At 46.4% G+C, this 13,134-nt stretch overlaps 2 protein-coding genes across 4 annotated transcripts in view; one reads left to right on the forward strand and one right to left on the reverse strand.

The window, feature by feature from the left end:
* Positions 1–978: 978 nt before the first annotated feature.
* On the reverse strand, positions 979–2,109 carry LOC116749655 (C2 calcium-dependent domain-containing protein 4A-like). Its single transcript, XM_032624253.1, has one exon. It carries the CDS (start codon positions 2,107–2,109, stop codon positions 979–981), a length of 1,131 nt encoding a protein of 376 aa, XP_032480144.1.
* A 6,481-nt stretch (positions 2,110–8,590) lies between these two features.
* The window catches only part of VPS13C (vacuolar protein sorting 13 homolog C), a 176,398-nt gene continuing 171,854 nt past the window's right edge, over positions 8,591–13,134 (forward strand). For 2 of the 3 annotated variants that reach the window (XR_004348280.1, XM_032621285.1), the window contains exon 1: positions 8,591–8,766. Coding sequence is in view for 2 of the 3 variants with exons in the window: in XM_032621285.1 (XP_032477176.1) it covers positions 8,667–8,766 (100 nt within the window). In the remaining variant the exon portion in view is untranslated. The remainder of the gene's footprint in view (positions 8,767–13,134) is intronic. The other variant, XM_032621287.1, reaches the window with a different exon arrangement.

Here is a 13,134-nt window from a genome sequence, read left to right on the forward strand (position 1 = left end):
TCTAGTAAGATGAGCCTTTCCGACATTGCAGTGTTACTAATACAGAGTAAAGAGTAAAATACTGATTACCTAGGTGCAAATCCTGCTTCTGCCTTTATTCTGTGCCTCCATATCCTCATCTGTTAAATGGGGATAGCTGTACCAATTTTGTGGGTTGTTTTAAGAAATAAGTTGATAATGGGCTTCCCTGGTGGCGCAGTGGTTGAGAGTCCGCCTGCCGATGCAGGGGACACAGGTTCGTGCCCTGGTCCGGTTAGATCCCACATGCCGCGGAGCGGCTGGGCCCGTGAGCCATGGCCACTGAGCCTGCGCATCCGGAGCCTGTGCTCCGCAATGGGAGAGGCCACAACAGTGAGAGGCCCGCATAACGGAAAAAAAAAAAAAAGAAGTTGACACTTGTAAAACTATTATAATAATTATTTAAGCTTATAAACATTAAAATGGTTTCACTTCTTCCTGTGCTCTTCCAACAAGATGTAGCCAAGAGTATCAGATTGGAGCTCCTACTCATAATTCACTGTTGACCTTGAACAAGTCACCTCCTCTCGGTCTCATTTTTCTTATTCAGGATCTAAAACAACGTTTCAAAAGTAATACATGTTCTAAGATTGTCTCAATGGATGTTGTGGAATGAACAAACTTCAAAATGAGGATATTGGAGCAAATACATCACCAAGAAACCCTCTAATTTTAATACTTCATGTGATTCATTCTCTCTCAAGAGTACCGTGGGGAACACCTGAAATGCCATTGGCTATCAACATTGGGAAACACCACTGCAAAACAGCGTACCGTTTACTTAAAAAGAATATTGACAGTATGTACACAAAATATAACACCCTTTACAGTGGTAATTAATACAGTATTATCTCTGCCAAACACTAGACTGAAACAAAGGCCAGAGTAGAAGAATAAAAACACGTTTATTTTGTACAAATCGGCTGTGTCAGAGGGACAGAGCAGGGGCAGGGCGCGCCCTCAGAGGAGCAGGAGGGGGCCCAGCAGCAGCTCGCCCTGGCCCAGCAGGCGGCCCCGATCCAGCCCGCGGCCCCGGTTCTCGGCCTTGACGCGCACGGCCAGGCGGCGCACCTCGTCCTCCGAGAGCCCGTCCAAGCACAAGTCCTGCTCCAAGACCGCCCGGCGGCTCCGCCGGACCACGGCGCCCCGCAGCCGGCGCGTCTGGCTCGGCGGCTGCAGGACGAAGCTGACCTGGCAGCCGACGGGGGCGCGGGGCTCGGCGGCCCCACCGGCCGGGCCCTCGGCGCGGAGCAGCCGGACGCGGAGGCGCCCGCTGTCCCGACTGTACTCGGCGGCAAGGCGCAGGGCGCCGCCGGCGCGGTCCAGAGTCACGGTGCCCTCGGTCTCCAGGCGCTCGAGCCGCGGGTCGGGGGGCGGCGGAGAGGACGTGGCGGGGGCCTGAGCCGGGGACAGGGAGCCGGCGCCGCGCTCGTCGTCGTCGTCCCCGTCCCCGCTGGCGACGGAGCGGGCACTGGCCAGGCCGCTGCTCCTCTGGGCCCGCAGCGCGCAGCGCAGCAGCCCCTCGGGAGCGCGCAGGAGGCGGCTGCCGCGGGGTCGGAGAGTGAACGTGTCCAGGTGCGGGCGGGAGCCGCCGAGGGCCGCCGGGGGCACAGCAGGGACTCTTCCCGGGGGCGCGAGGGGGGCGTCTCCGCCGCCGCCTCCGAAGATGCGGGCCCGGGGGCGGAGCGCGGGCAGGAGCGGGGCGGCCCCCGGGCCCCCGAGGAAGAGCGACTCCCTGCGGCGGGTGTGCGGGCTCTCGAGCAGCTCGCAGAAGCCATAGGCTGTACGTGCTCGGGGCAGGTGAGGCAGCGAGAGCGCAGCCTGCGAGCGTGGGTCCCAGTCCGTGCGCCCCGCGACGTCGTCTGTCCCTGCTTTTTCGCCCCTGGTGTCTTGGATTGCAATCCAAGACAGGGTCGGGCAGGGCGCGAGTCGCGTGGGGATGCAGAACTCGGGGATGCGGTCCGGGGTGAGAACGTTTGCGCACCGGGAGGGCCTGAGAGCAGTGGCTCGGCCGACCTGATCCTGGAAAAGCCGGTTTCTGCCCCGCAGGAGGTGCTCGGGTCCCAAGCGGAGCCGCTCCAGGGACCACATCAGGCAGCAGGTGCCGGTTGCAGAGGAACCTCTGCTGGAGCTGGTCAGCCTGCAATGCACAAGCACACACGGATCGTCATAGTGAGCCCTGCTGGGTGCAGCAATGCCCGTCTCTTCTACTCATGGGGTGCTTCCTCCTGCCTCCCCCAGACCAGGCAAATTGCCCCTCACGCTGATGTTGCAAATCTTTCAGTGTTTCCCTGACGGTAAAACAATCGTTCTTCTCTCTTCTGTAGTAGTGTACACTTTGGGTTTGTTGCCTTAATCTAGACCTGTCCTCGCTGGCCTTAGGAGGAGATTCTCAAAATGTTTGCCTCGCGCTGTCCTCGGTGCCAAGTGGCACTATGCTTGTGCAATAGTTTCCTGAATCCTTGGATTATTGCACTCAAATCCTGAGAGAGAATTAAAATAATTATTATCCTTTCCAGGATATTCGGCTTGCTCCCCGCTTAAAGCGCAAAGAGCCTCAAACGAGTCCGTGGGGGAGTAAAGCAAGGCTATAGGTCTCTCATAATGTACCTGGGGTCCAGCGTCATATAGGCCTCCGCACCGATCCGCCTGGGGCACCAACCTCTAGAGGCGCACAGCCTCTGGGAAGATCAAAGCTCGTGCGGCGGGGTTCTGTACAGCTTAAAGGCAGTCGGCTTGAGCCTTTATACCTGAGGCCTGGGACGCCCGCCAGTGGGCTGGCCGGATTGGCACTGATAGGTAACCTGACTTTCCAACTTTCCCTCTGCCACGTGGCTGGATCCGCTTTCTCTCCTGCTTCAGGTAGGGATGTTTCTGTTTACTCACGTGCAAAAGAGGCCTAAGTCTTTACTATACGGCAGAGTCATTGTGAGGATCTATGGATATAATGAGTGTGAATCACAGAAGCACTCTACACCCACCAATAAGAGGAGATAGAAGTCGAATCTGTCTTATTCTTACTTAATATCCTCCCCCAAATCCAGCCCTTAGTTTGCCCAGCTTTCGAAGTTCCTTACCTACCTTCTGGTTTTCTGTTCTGATTTTAAATCGTTTTTGTTTGTTGATTACAAACCACTCTGGATACAGGGAACCTTATGGGCTGCTGTAAATATTCTGTATCTTGATCTGGGTGGGGTTACTGGGGTGTATCCATATGTAAAAAAAAAACGATCTAGCATACACTTAAGATTAGATAAAAGATTGTGTCTTATACCTCAATTTAAAAAATAACAACCCATTTCTTAAACCTTGTGCGCTGATGTTTTAATTGGGAAAATATACTCCTGCATACAACTGGGCTGTTGGAACCATCCTTTGACGGCACGTTTGTAGGCTGTGCCCACCTGAGACATCCTTTTCCTCTCTTTTGAAAACTGACCTGTGTTCACTTTGTAAGAGACCTGCTTCCAACTAGCTTAGGCTGAAAGAGATCGGAGGCATTTTGTTCAGCGTTTGGGTGTACACTATTTCTGCCTAAGATACCGCCTTGCAAATTAATTGCTTATCCAAATGATGTTCAGTAAATTAAACTGAACTCATGCAAAGGTGATTTTAGGATGGAGCATGTGCATGTTGTTTCCAGGATATATATGTACACAGTCACTGTACTTGATGATTTACATATAGTCTCTGGAATAGTCACATAAACCCTGCAAATTATGATTATTCCTAGTAAGGTATCCAAGTTCACATAATGATGGGAAATGGAAGAAAAATACATACTGATGGGCATAAATGAGTTGTTTTGGGGATTAAACAACTCTAATAAGGTAAAATACTTAGCACTGTGCTTGAAACATGGTAAGTGCTAAATACATATAAGCTGTGATTATTATTATCATTAATAAAAATAGAAGGGAGGGACTTCTCTGGTGGTGCAGTGGTTAAAATGCTGCGCTCCCAATGCAGGGGACACGGGTTTGTGCCCTGGTCCAAGAAGATCCCACATGCTGCGGAGCAACTAAGCCCGTGCACCACAACTACTGAGCCTGCGCTCTAGAGCCCGCAAGCCACAACTGCTGAGCCCACGTGCTTCAACTACTGAAGCCCGCGCACCTAGTGCCCATGCTCCACAACAAGAGAAGCCACTGCAATGAGACGCGCACCGCAACGAAGAGTAGCCCCCGCTCCACACAACTAAAGAAAGCCCACGTGCAGCAACGAAGACCCAACACAGCCTAAATAAATAAATAAAATAAATAGAAAAAAAAAAGGAAAGAAAAGAAAATTAAGTCCGAAATCAGTGGTTTTGACTCTAGAATGGCCGCTCACTATGTGACCATGAGCAAGTTACTTAACCTTTCCAAGCCACAGTATCAAATGTAAAATTAGGAGGTGGGGACTTTGGGAGGTAATGAGATTAGTGACCTTTAAAAAGAGACCCAGGAGAGCTCCCTTGCCCCTTCTGATAATAATAGTATCTATCTATTTATAAAATAAGATAATGCAGGTGAAAACTTTAGCATAGAGCCTGATATACACAATGTCAGATATTTATTGTTACTACAGAAGAGAGCAAATGTTCGTTAGTCCATTTATTCATTCAAAGCAATATTTACTGAATGCCTCCTGGGTTCCAGCCACTGTGCTAGGCAGGTAGATCCAGGCTGTACAAGATCATATCAACTATGTACATCTGTCAGAAGAGAAATGAAATGATGAGGATGACATATTTGAACTCCATCTGGCTGAGGCAGAAATGAGAAGAGACTATTGCACACTATTTATATATATTTATTTGCTTTCTCCCAGTTAAACTTCCTAACTTTTCTGAAAACCCATGCTGTCATGCTTATTCTCTAGCTTTCTCCTCCATTTCCTTTTCCCCCCAAATCCCTTTTGCTTTTCTCAGCAAACTCCTGGACTGGGGAATGGGGTGTGGGTATGAGGTAGTAGTGTGACATTGGAATTTCTTATTTTTCAATTTTTAAGCAAGAGTGTTAATTTTTAAAAAGTGTCCCTAATTTTGACTTTTGTTTTTAACAGGAAGAACATTTTGCTCATTTGTTTTTATTGCTCAGTCCCTCCTTGCAGTTTAGCTTTGCAATTGCCTTTGTTAACCTTCTCATTGTTCTGAAGCAAGAGCCATAATTACTAGAATGTTCATTTCCTTTAGTTAACCTTTGTATCCAAATTCCTTTTGCTATCTGTGCGTTAGAGTGCTAATGGTGTTTCTTTTTTATTTTATTTTATTTTACTTTATTTTAGGCTGCGCTGGGTCTTTGTTGCTGAGCACAGGCTTTCTCTAGTTGCAGCGAGCGGGGGCTACTCTTCATTGTGGTGCGCAGGCTTCTCAATGCGGTGGCGTCTCGTTGCGGAATACGGGCTCTAGGCGCTCAGGCTTCGGTAGTTGTGGCTTGTGGGTGCTAGAGCGCAGGCTCAGTAGTTGTGGCACACGGGCTTAGTTGCTCCCGCAGCATGTGGGATCTTCCCGGATGAGGGCTCGAACCTCTGTCCCCTGCATTGGCAGGCGGATTCTTAACCACTGAGCCACCAGGGAAGCCCTAATGGTGTTTCTTAACATTGGTTATGGTTTGTTTTGGATTAGGAGTTTTTCAAGAAGTGTGGGATATTTGGGGCATTACTGTGTGTACATAATAACCAATCCCTCAAAACATACTTAAAAAGTAAAATATTAAAACTTAAAAGCTTTTTATCTTCTATGGTAATAGCATTATTTGTACTGACAATTTTGAGCTGAATTTTTCCACCATGAGAGTTTCCATTCTGTCATCAACCTTTCAGAGCAAGAAATCACCTAGTGGTGATTTAACTCTACTTATTAAAAGAGAAAAAGTGTCAGTGCTCAGGGAACTGAAGGAAAGAAACACTTGCTGTTTAGTTTTATGTAAATCATTTAATTTAATGTAAATCACTGACTTTAATTTTCCTATAAATGAAGACAATACTACAACCTGCATTACTTGTCTCACAGATCTTTCATGAGGCTTATTTGAAAATGCATGCCTTGGCATAATAATGGCATGATAGCTCATGAGGTATAACCGGAGAAGTATTAATAAGATGGAATAATGCTTATAAAGGCAGGTACATGCATTATTCTTTCAAAAGTGTAAAGTACCATAGAAGTACAAGAGATTAGGGCTTCCCTGGTGGCGCAGTGGTTGAGAGTCCGCCTGCCGATGCAGGGGACACGGGTTCGTGTCCCGGTCCGGGAAGATCCCACATGCCGCGGAGCAGCTGGGCCCGTGAGCCATGGCCGCTGAGCCTGCGCTCCGCAATGGGAGAGGCCACAACAGTGAGAGGCCCGCATACTGCAAAAAAAAAAAAAGAAGTACAAGAAATTATTACACAAGGATCAGTACTGCCCACCTTTCCCCAGCAGATTACTCCTCTGTTCCATTTGCTTGACCATACTCTTCTGCCCGTGGCATCTTTCATACAGATATCTTGCTGTGTTATTCATACATCTTTGCGTTGTTTACTTTTTATCTTTTTCTGGTGCATGCCTATCCCAACAAGAATATATATATATATTTACATATACACATATAAATATATATACAGTTTTTTTCATTCTCCTCGGTACATAGTTGGTGTGCATGTACAAGGGGAGAGGAGTTGTTGTGGGTAGATTAGAAACAAGTTTGGTACAGGTTGAAGAGGGCTTTCTGAACACTGGAAAGTTATTGGGTCTTTTTGAGCAGGGGACTAACCTGAGCTAACCTGTGCTTTGGGAAATTAGCTGTGGTGACAATGTGAAGATGGATGGAGAAGGGAAAAACTGGAGGCCAGGAGGCCAGTTAGAGGGTGATTGCATGGTTCGGATGAGATATAAAGAGAATTTAGGAAATATGGCCAAAGCAGAATAGCCAGGTTTGGCTGTTAATTGTTTGTGGATGGTGAAGGAGGGAAGTATGAAGTGCTTCAAAATACATCCTAGGTATTTTGTCAGGGTGACTAAGCTCGGAGAAACAAACGGTTAAGGTTTTATATTCTGTGTGCTGGAGCGAAGGATGCAGGTGGTTACTGATAGCACCAGTAATGGTTAGTATTGGTTTTTTCTTTTACATCCATTTTACATAATACCAATTGTAGACATTTTGACTTTTTTTCTTCTCCAATGGATTTTGTATTTAAGGAATGATTTTTCTTTTTGAGCCTCTTTGTCCATTCAGGCTGCTATTACAAAATACCATAGAGTGGGTGGTTTAAAAACAATAATTTATTTTTCACAGTTCTGGAGGCTGGGAAGTCCAAGATCAAGGTGCCAGTTGATTCAGTGTCTGGTGAGGGCCCACTTCCTGGTTCATAGATATCTGTCTCCTTGCTGTATCTTCACACGGCCGAAGGGGTGAGGGAGCTCTCTGGGGTCTCTTTTATAAGGGTACGAATCCCATCCATGAGGGCTCTGCTTAATTACCTAATGATCTCCCAAAGGCCTCACCTCCTAATACCATGACAACAGGGGTTAGAATTTCAACATATGAATTTTGGGGGTACACAATGTCCATAGAAGGTTGTTTAAGAGCGATTCACACATAGTTTTTCAGACATTATGTGTAGCAAAGCATTTAATAAACTTGTGACTACAAATGATCTTATTTCTTAGGTTCATGTCTGTTTACAGTATCTCAACAGTTTTTTGAAACAAATTTTAGAAAAAGAAGTCCTGTTCTCTAAAGAGGATTGGCTTGTCAATGAGCGGCTAAACTTTACTAACGTGAAAGTCCTTGCATTATAAAAGCCCCACTTTCAAAGCTTTGCCACACCAGAAACAGTTCAATGATTGCATGAAAGAGATAAATACACCTACACCTAAAGGAAAAAAAGGAAGTACTACGTCGTTTTGTTATTTCCCTACCGAGGTATGTAACTAAGAAGTGGCTTATGAGTTAACTAAGAGCCACTTAGCAACAGAAGGGAGTAAAAGAACGAGTTAACGAAATGCACATTCAGTTCCCATTCTATCTGCCATCTTATGATGCGGCTCTGTTCCTCCTCCTCCCACTTGTGAATTATTAGTGTGTTTTCAGGAAGCAAAAGTAAGCGGAGAGATGGTGCTAAGCGGAGCTGATATGTAGCAGGAGGAGGGTGCAGCGTCTCCTTTTTTGACCTCCTGAAGGGGTAGTTACTTATGAGGCGCTCAGGGTGCACTGGAGGCCTGGGAAGCGCCGGGCACCCATAGGGTCGGCTCCGAGGCCGCAGAGCTGCTTCCCGCGGGAACGATTGAGCCCTGCGGACCCGAGGTCAACAGAAAGCGACAGCAGGGAAGCACAGCAGCCACAGAGATGTCTCCGTGCTCAGCAACTCCGGCTTCCCCTTTTCTTTCTCTAACATCCCTTGCCTCTGGGGCAGGCCCCAAACCGGCTCCGTCGTCCACCCTCGGTAGCCCGGGAAGCGGCTACCACGAGGCCGCGACTCGGCAGCGAGTGCACGCACCTCCCGCTACCGGCAGCAGCGGCGGCGGCGGTGCGCCTGCGCACAGGCCGAGTCACGCGCGGTGCGGCGCGGCGCGGGGGCGGGTCGGCGCCCGGGGGGGGCTGTCATTCGCTGCGCTGGTCGCCGCCCTCAGCTGCGCCGGGCGGTTCCGGGTTCTCCCTCCCTCTCCCGCGCCTCGGACCACCATGGTGCTGGAGTCGGTGGTCGCGGACTTGCTGAACCGCTTCCTGGGGGACTATGTGGAGAACCTGAACAAGTCCCAGCTGAAGCTGGGGATCTGGGGCGGTAAGCGAGAGGGCGCGGCCGCGGGCTGTCTGGGGTTGCCGGCGCTGGCCGAGGGGCCCACTCCGCGGGCTGCTCCTTTTCTGGCTCCAGCCCGGGCCGTGCTCCCTTCGCCGCCCGAGACTCCGCCTCCGGGGAGGGCGCTGGGCTGGGCCCCCTCCCTGGGCCGCAGGTGCGGGGCGTGGGGAGGCCTGCGCTGGCCTCCGCCGCCACGGGGTGTCCGCCCGGGCTGCCAGGACTCCCGGGTTTCGCGACCCTGAGGTCGAAGCCCTTGCCCCGTCCCATCTGCTCACCTTGGTCGGCCTCTCCCTGCCCTCAGCCTGGCCCCGAAGCATAAAGAACCCCTCCCTGCATCCCGCGTGGAGCGAGGATGGCAGCGTGGCCTCACACGTTCAAAGTGGCACCAAGGAAGAAGAAAAAAGAAATTGTGTTTTGCAGTGATCTTTTTGGCAGTTGATAGCGAGCGGGAGCTGGCTTCTCTTTAAGATTGCAGGGTTTGGGAAAGGATCGGCAGGTAGGGGAGGATCATTACGAAAGGCTTGTCGGTAGGGATTCAAACTCATAATACTTCTGAGCTTCTGAGAAAGTGACAGCTTCCCTTAATATTGCTTATTCTCTCAATAGGAAGAGGAATTTCAATTTTGTTTTGGAGCGATAGAGAGAAATTCAGGCCACGACCAGCATCATCATTAGGTGCTGCTTGGTTGCAGGCCGAAGAATTTACACCAATGCTTCTACCCTAGGGGTTGTGTATAGAAGTAGATTGTAGTGTGCTTCTCCATTCTTCAAAAAGATTAATTATTTGCACCATTTACATGTTAAGCTTTGGGGACATTGGGGATACCTTTGCACTCTGCAGAAGACTTTTGGGCATTTTGTCAACTTTGGAGGGAAATCTAAAGAACTACTCAAGTGGATGGAACTGCTTTTAATTCAGTCAACAAGTAGTCCTAGCCCCATCTGTCCTATACAGTAGCCACTATAGGAGCACTTGCAGTGTAGTTAGTTAGTGCAAATTGAGGTGTGCTAGAAGTATAAAGTACACACCGAGTTTTGAAAATACTTAGTAGGAGATAGAGTGTAATATCGCAACAATTTTTTATGTTGATTACATGGTGAAATAATAATATTTGAATACATTAGGTTAAATAAAATATATCATTAAAATTCATTCCCCCATTTCTTTTTACTTTTTAAAAAAATCTGACTCCTAAAATTTATAATTACATATATGGACTATATATATATATATGTATATAGCAATTGTGCTGCCCTAAATTACGGAGGAGGCTGCTTTTAGTAGTTTACTGATCTTTTTATTGGTTCTGTGTGGTTTGCCCAGCAATAACATACTTTATTTACATGCCCTCCCCTCACACTTAGTGCAAGAGAAAGAGAAGTAAAGGAGACATTTAAGGAATTAAATGGCCAGTGCCTTCTGCAGGGATCAAGTGTTTCTTCAGGCTACTGTCTAATAATACAAATTATTTTTTGTAGTTTGTAAACACTATTTGAAATCTGAAAAGGCTCTGGGCTAGCATTTAGGAAAAACCTGGATTTGAGGTTGGTGTGTTCGACAATCCATTTACCTCACTGGTCCTTAATTTCTTCATCTTAATTTCACCTTTAATAGAAAAAAAATACCAGAAAATATAATATTCCTATGTAATCACTAAGAATTGCTTACCCAAGTTAAAACGTTTTGCCCTATTTGTCTCAGATTTTTAAAAATTAAATAAAGTTTATGGATACATTTGAAGATTCCTTCCCTCCCATATCTTATTTTCCTTTTTCTTTTCCTTTAAGACTTAGGGGTTGGACTAGGTAACACCTAAGGGTCCTTCCAGTGCTAATACTCTGTGATTCTAATTGTAAATATACTGTGAAATTGTGAAGTATACTGCCTGAGGATTTTGAATTTTTTCATGTTAGAAATTAAAATGCCATAATAATAATTTTACATCATTCTTCCCCTCTTTTTTGGTGAAGTGTAAGAAAGGAAACTTTCTTTTCTTACAATTTATTTTGTTTTTTTACAATAAGGTATTCTGCCCATGGCCAACATCAACTTTATAACAGGCCAGAGCAAATAAACCCATTTCTTTTAGGAAATGCCTCCAGTGGAAGTCCAATCAGGTTTATTAGCCCATAGCTGTGCGTCTGTAAAGTTTTGCTGCCTTTTATTTTTGTGATAGTCATAAAGGAAGGAATAAGTCATGAGCTTTTACAGTTATTGCTCAAATATTTTCTTTGTAACCCTAATTCCCTCATTAAAATAGAAAGGCAAAATGTGAGTTGACTATTTTTTTTTTTTTTTTTTTTTTTGCGGTACGCGGGCCTCTCACCGTTGTGGCCTCTCCCGCCGCGGAGCACAGGCTCCGGACGCGCAGGCTCAGCGGCCATGGCTCACGGGCCCAGCTGCTCCGCGGCATGTGGGATCTTCCCGGACCGGGGCACGAACCTGTGTCCGCCGCATCGGCAGGCGGACTCTCAACCACTGTGCCACCAGAGAAGCCCTGAGTTGACTATTTCTGTGTTTTGAAGAAATTTATCTTAAACTTTTTATAGTAAACAAGTGGGATTATTAAGTTATTTAAGAAAACAGCTGATATTTGTGACATCCAAGACGGTGACAAGTTTTATAAAGAATTTAAAATTTTATATGACCTTACTCGAAAACTATTTGCTTTAGCAGATAAGGTTTATGAGTCATAGAGTTTGGCTTTTTCAGGTTTTTTTTCTTGTTAAATTTTCATATCTTGAGGAGGGGAATAATTCAACCTGCAAAAATTTCACACAGGTGATCTTACTATTCTTTCCAAACAAGGGATAAATGGATACTTTTTTGCCTAGCCTATGACAGTGGTTTTCAAGCAGGAATGACTTTGCCCCCAAGAGGGTATTTGGTTATGTCTGAGACACTTTTGATTGTCACGTAGTGGGGAGAGGTGTGCTTGTGGTATCTGGTGGGCGAACTCCTGAATGCTGTTACATTCTACAGTGCACAGGACAGCTCCCCACAGCAAGGAATTACCAGCCCAAAATGTTTGTTGAGAAACCCTAGTCTAAGGGGAATATTGAGATTGTATTCTGCATTTATAGGAGACCTTCTGGTGCGGAACAGGTTGTAGTAAGAAGTAAAAAAGGACTTAGAGGAATTATATGCTTCATGAAATTTATAACTTAAGAGAGAGACAGAAGTCTTAAGAAGTGACTTGGTATCATGTCAGTAAAAATGCATAGTCTGCTTGGATGATATCAGGAAGTAGTTTTAGAAATCAAAATGTTGTGTTGACATAATTTGAAAAACGTGCTGTGCATATATTCATATATGTTTATATAGGCATTCACAATGAAATCCACAATAAACAAAAAATTACAGAGTGAGAAGGATGGGGAAAATTATTGGAATGTCTAGAATCGGGAAGTATACTGTCGATATTGCCTTAAATTGGAGAAGAAAAAAAAAACTTTATCATTTTTCATGTTTTTATTCTTTTAAAGATTTTTTTTAATGCCAAGAAATTCCTATGTATTTTTACTTATTTATTTATTGTATTTGCGGTACGCGGGCCTCTCACTGTTGTGGCCTCTCCCGTTCCGGAGCACAGGCTCCGGACCAGCAGGCTCAGCGGCCATGGCTCACGGGTCCAGCCGCTCCGCGGCATGTGGCATCTTCCCGGACCGGGGCACGAACCCGTGTCCCCTGCATCGGCAGGTGGACTGTCAACCTCTGCGCCACCAGGGAAGCCCTCCTATGTATTTTTTTTTTTTTTTTTTTTTTTTTTTTGCGGTACGTGGGCCTCTCACTGTTGTGGCCTCTCCCGTTGCGGAGCACAGGCTCTGGACGTGCAGGCTCAGCGGCCATGGCTTACGGGCCCAGCCGCTCCGCGGCATGTGGGATCTTCCCGGACCGGGACGCGAACCCGTGTCCCCTGCATCGGCAGGCGGACTCTCAACCACTGCGCCACCGGGGAAGCCCCCTCCTATGTATTTTTAAAAGTGATTTAAGCATAATGATTTTTAAAAAATTCTTGCTGTTGTAGAAAAATGAAAAATTATTTACTAGCTGTGGGACATGGGAGGAAAATTTTAATTCTTTAAGCCTCAGTTTCCTTATCCCCCTTTTAAAATAGGGAAATAACATTCTGTGTTTGTAAAATAAGTCATGTGAAAATCCTTTGTAATTATAATTGTTAAATGGTTAATACTGACAGGAATAGTGATGATACACAAACCTAGCCAAGTGATGGAAACCAGCCTGCTTGTTTTATTTTACAGGCATACCTTGGAGATATTGTGGGTTTGGTTCCAGACCACTGCAATAAAGTGAATATCAAAATAAAGCAAGTCACATGAATTTTCTGGTTT

Source organism: Phocoena sinus, chromosome 2 (genome assembly GCF_008692025.1).
Source record: "Phocoena sinus isolate mPhoSin1 chromosome 2, mPhoSin1.pri, whole genome shotgun sequence".
Classification (NCBI taxonomy): Eukaryota; Metazoa; Chordata; class Mammalia; order Artiodactyla; family Phocoenidae; genus Phocoena; species Phocoena sinus.

Coding starts and splice junctions, on each gene's coding strand:
- LOC116749655 (XM_032624253.1), bottom strand. CDS start 2,109: ATGTGGTCCCTGGAGCGGCTCCGCTTGGGACCCGAGCACCTCCTGCGG.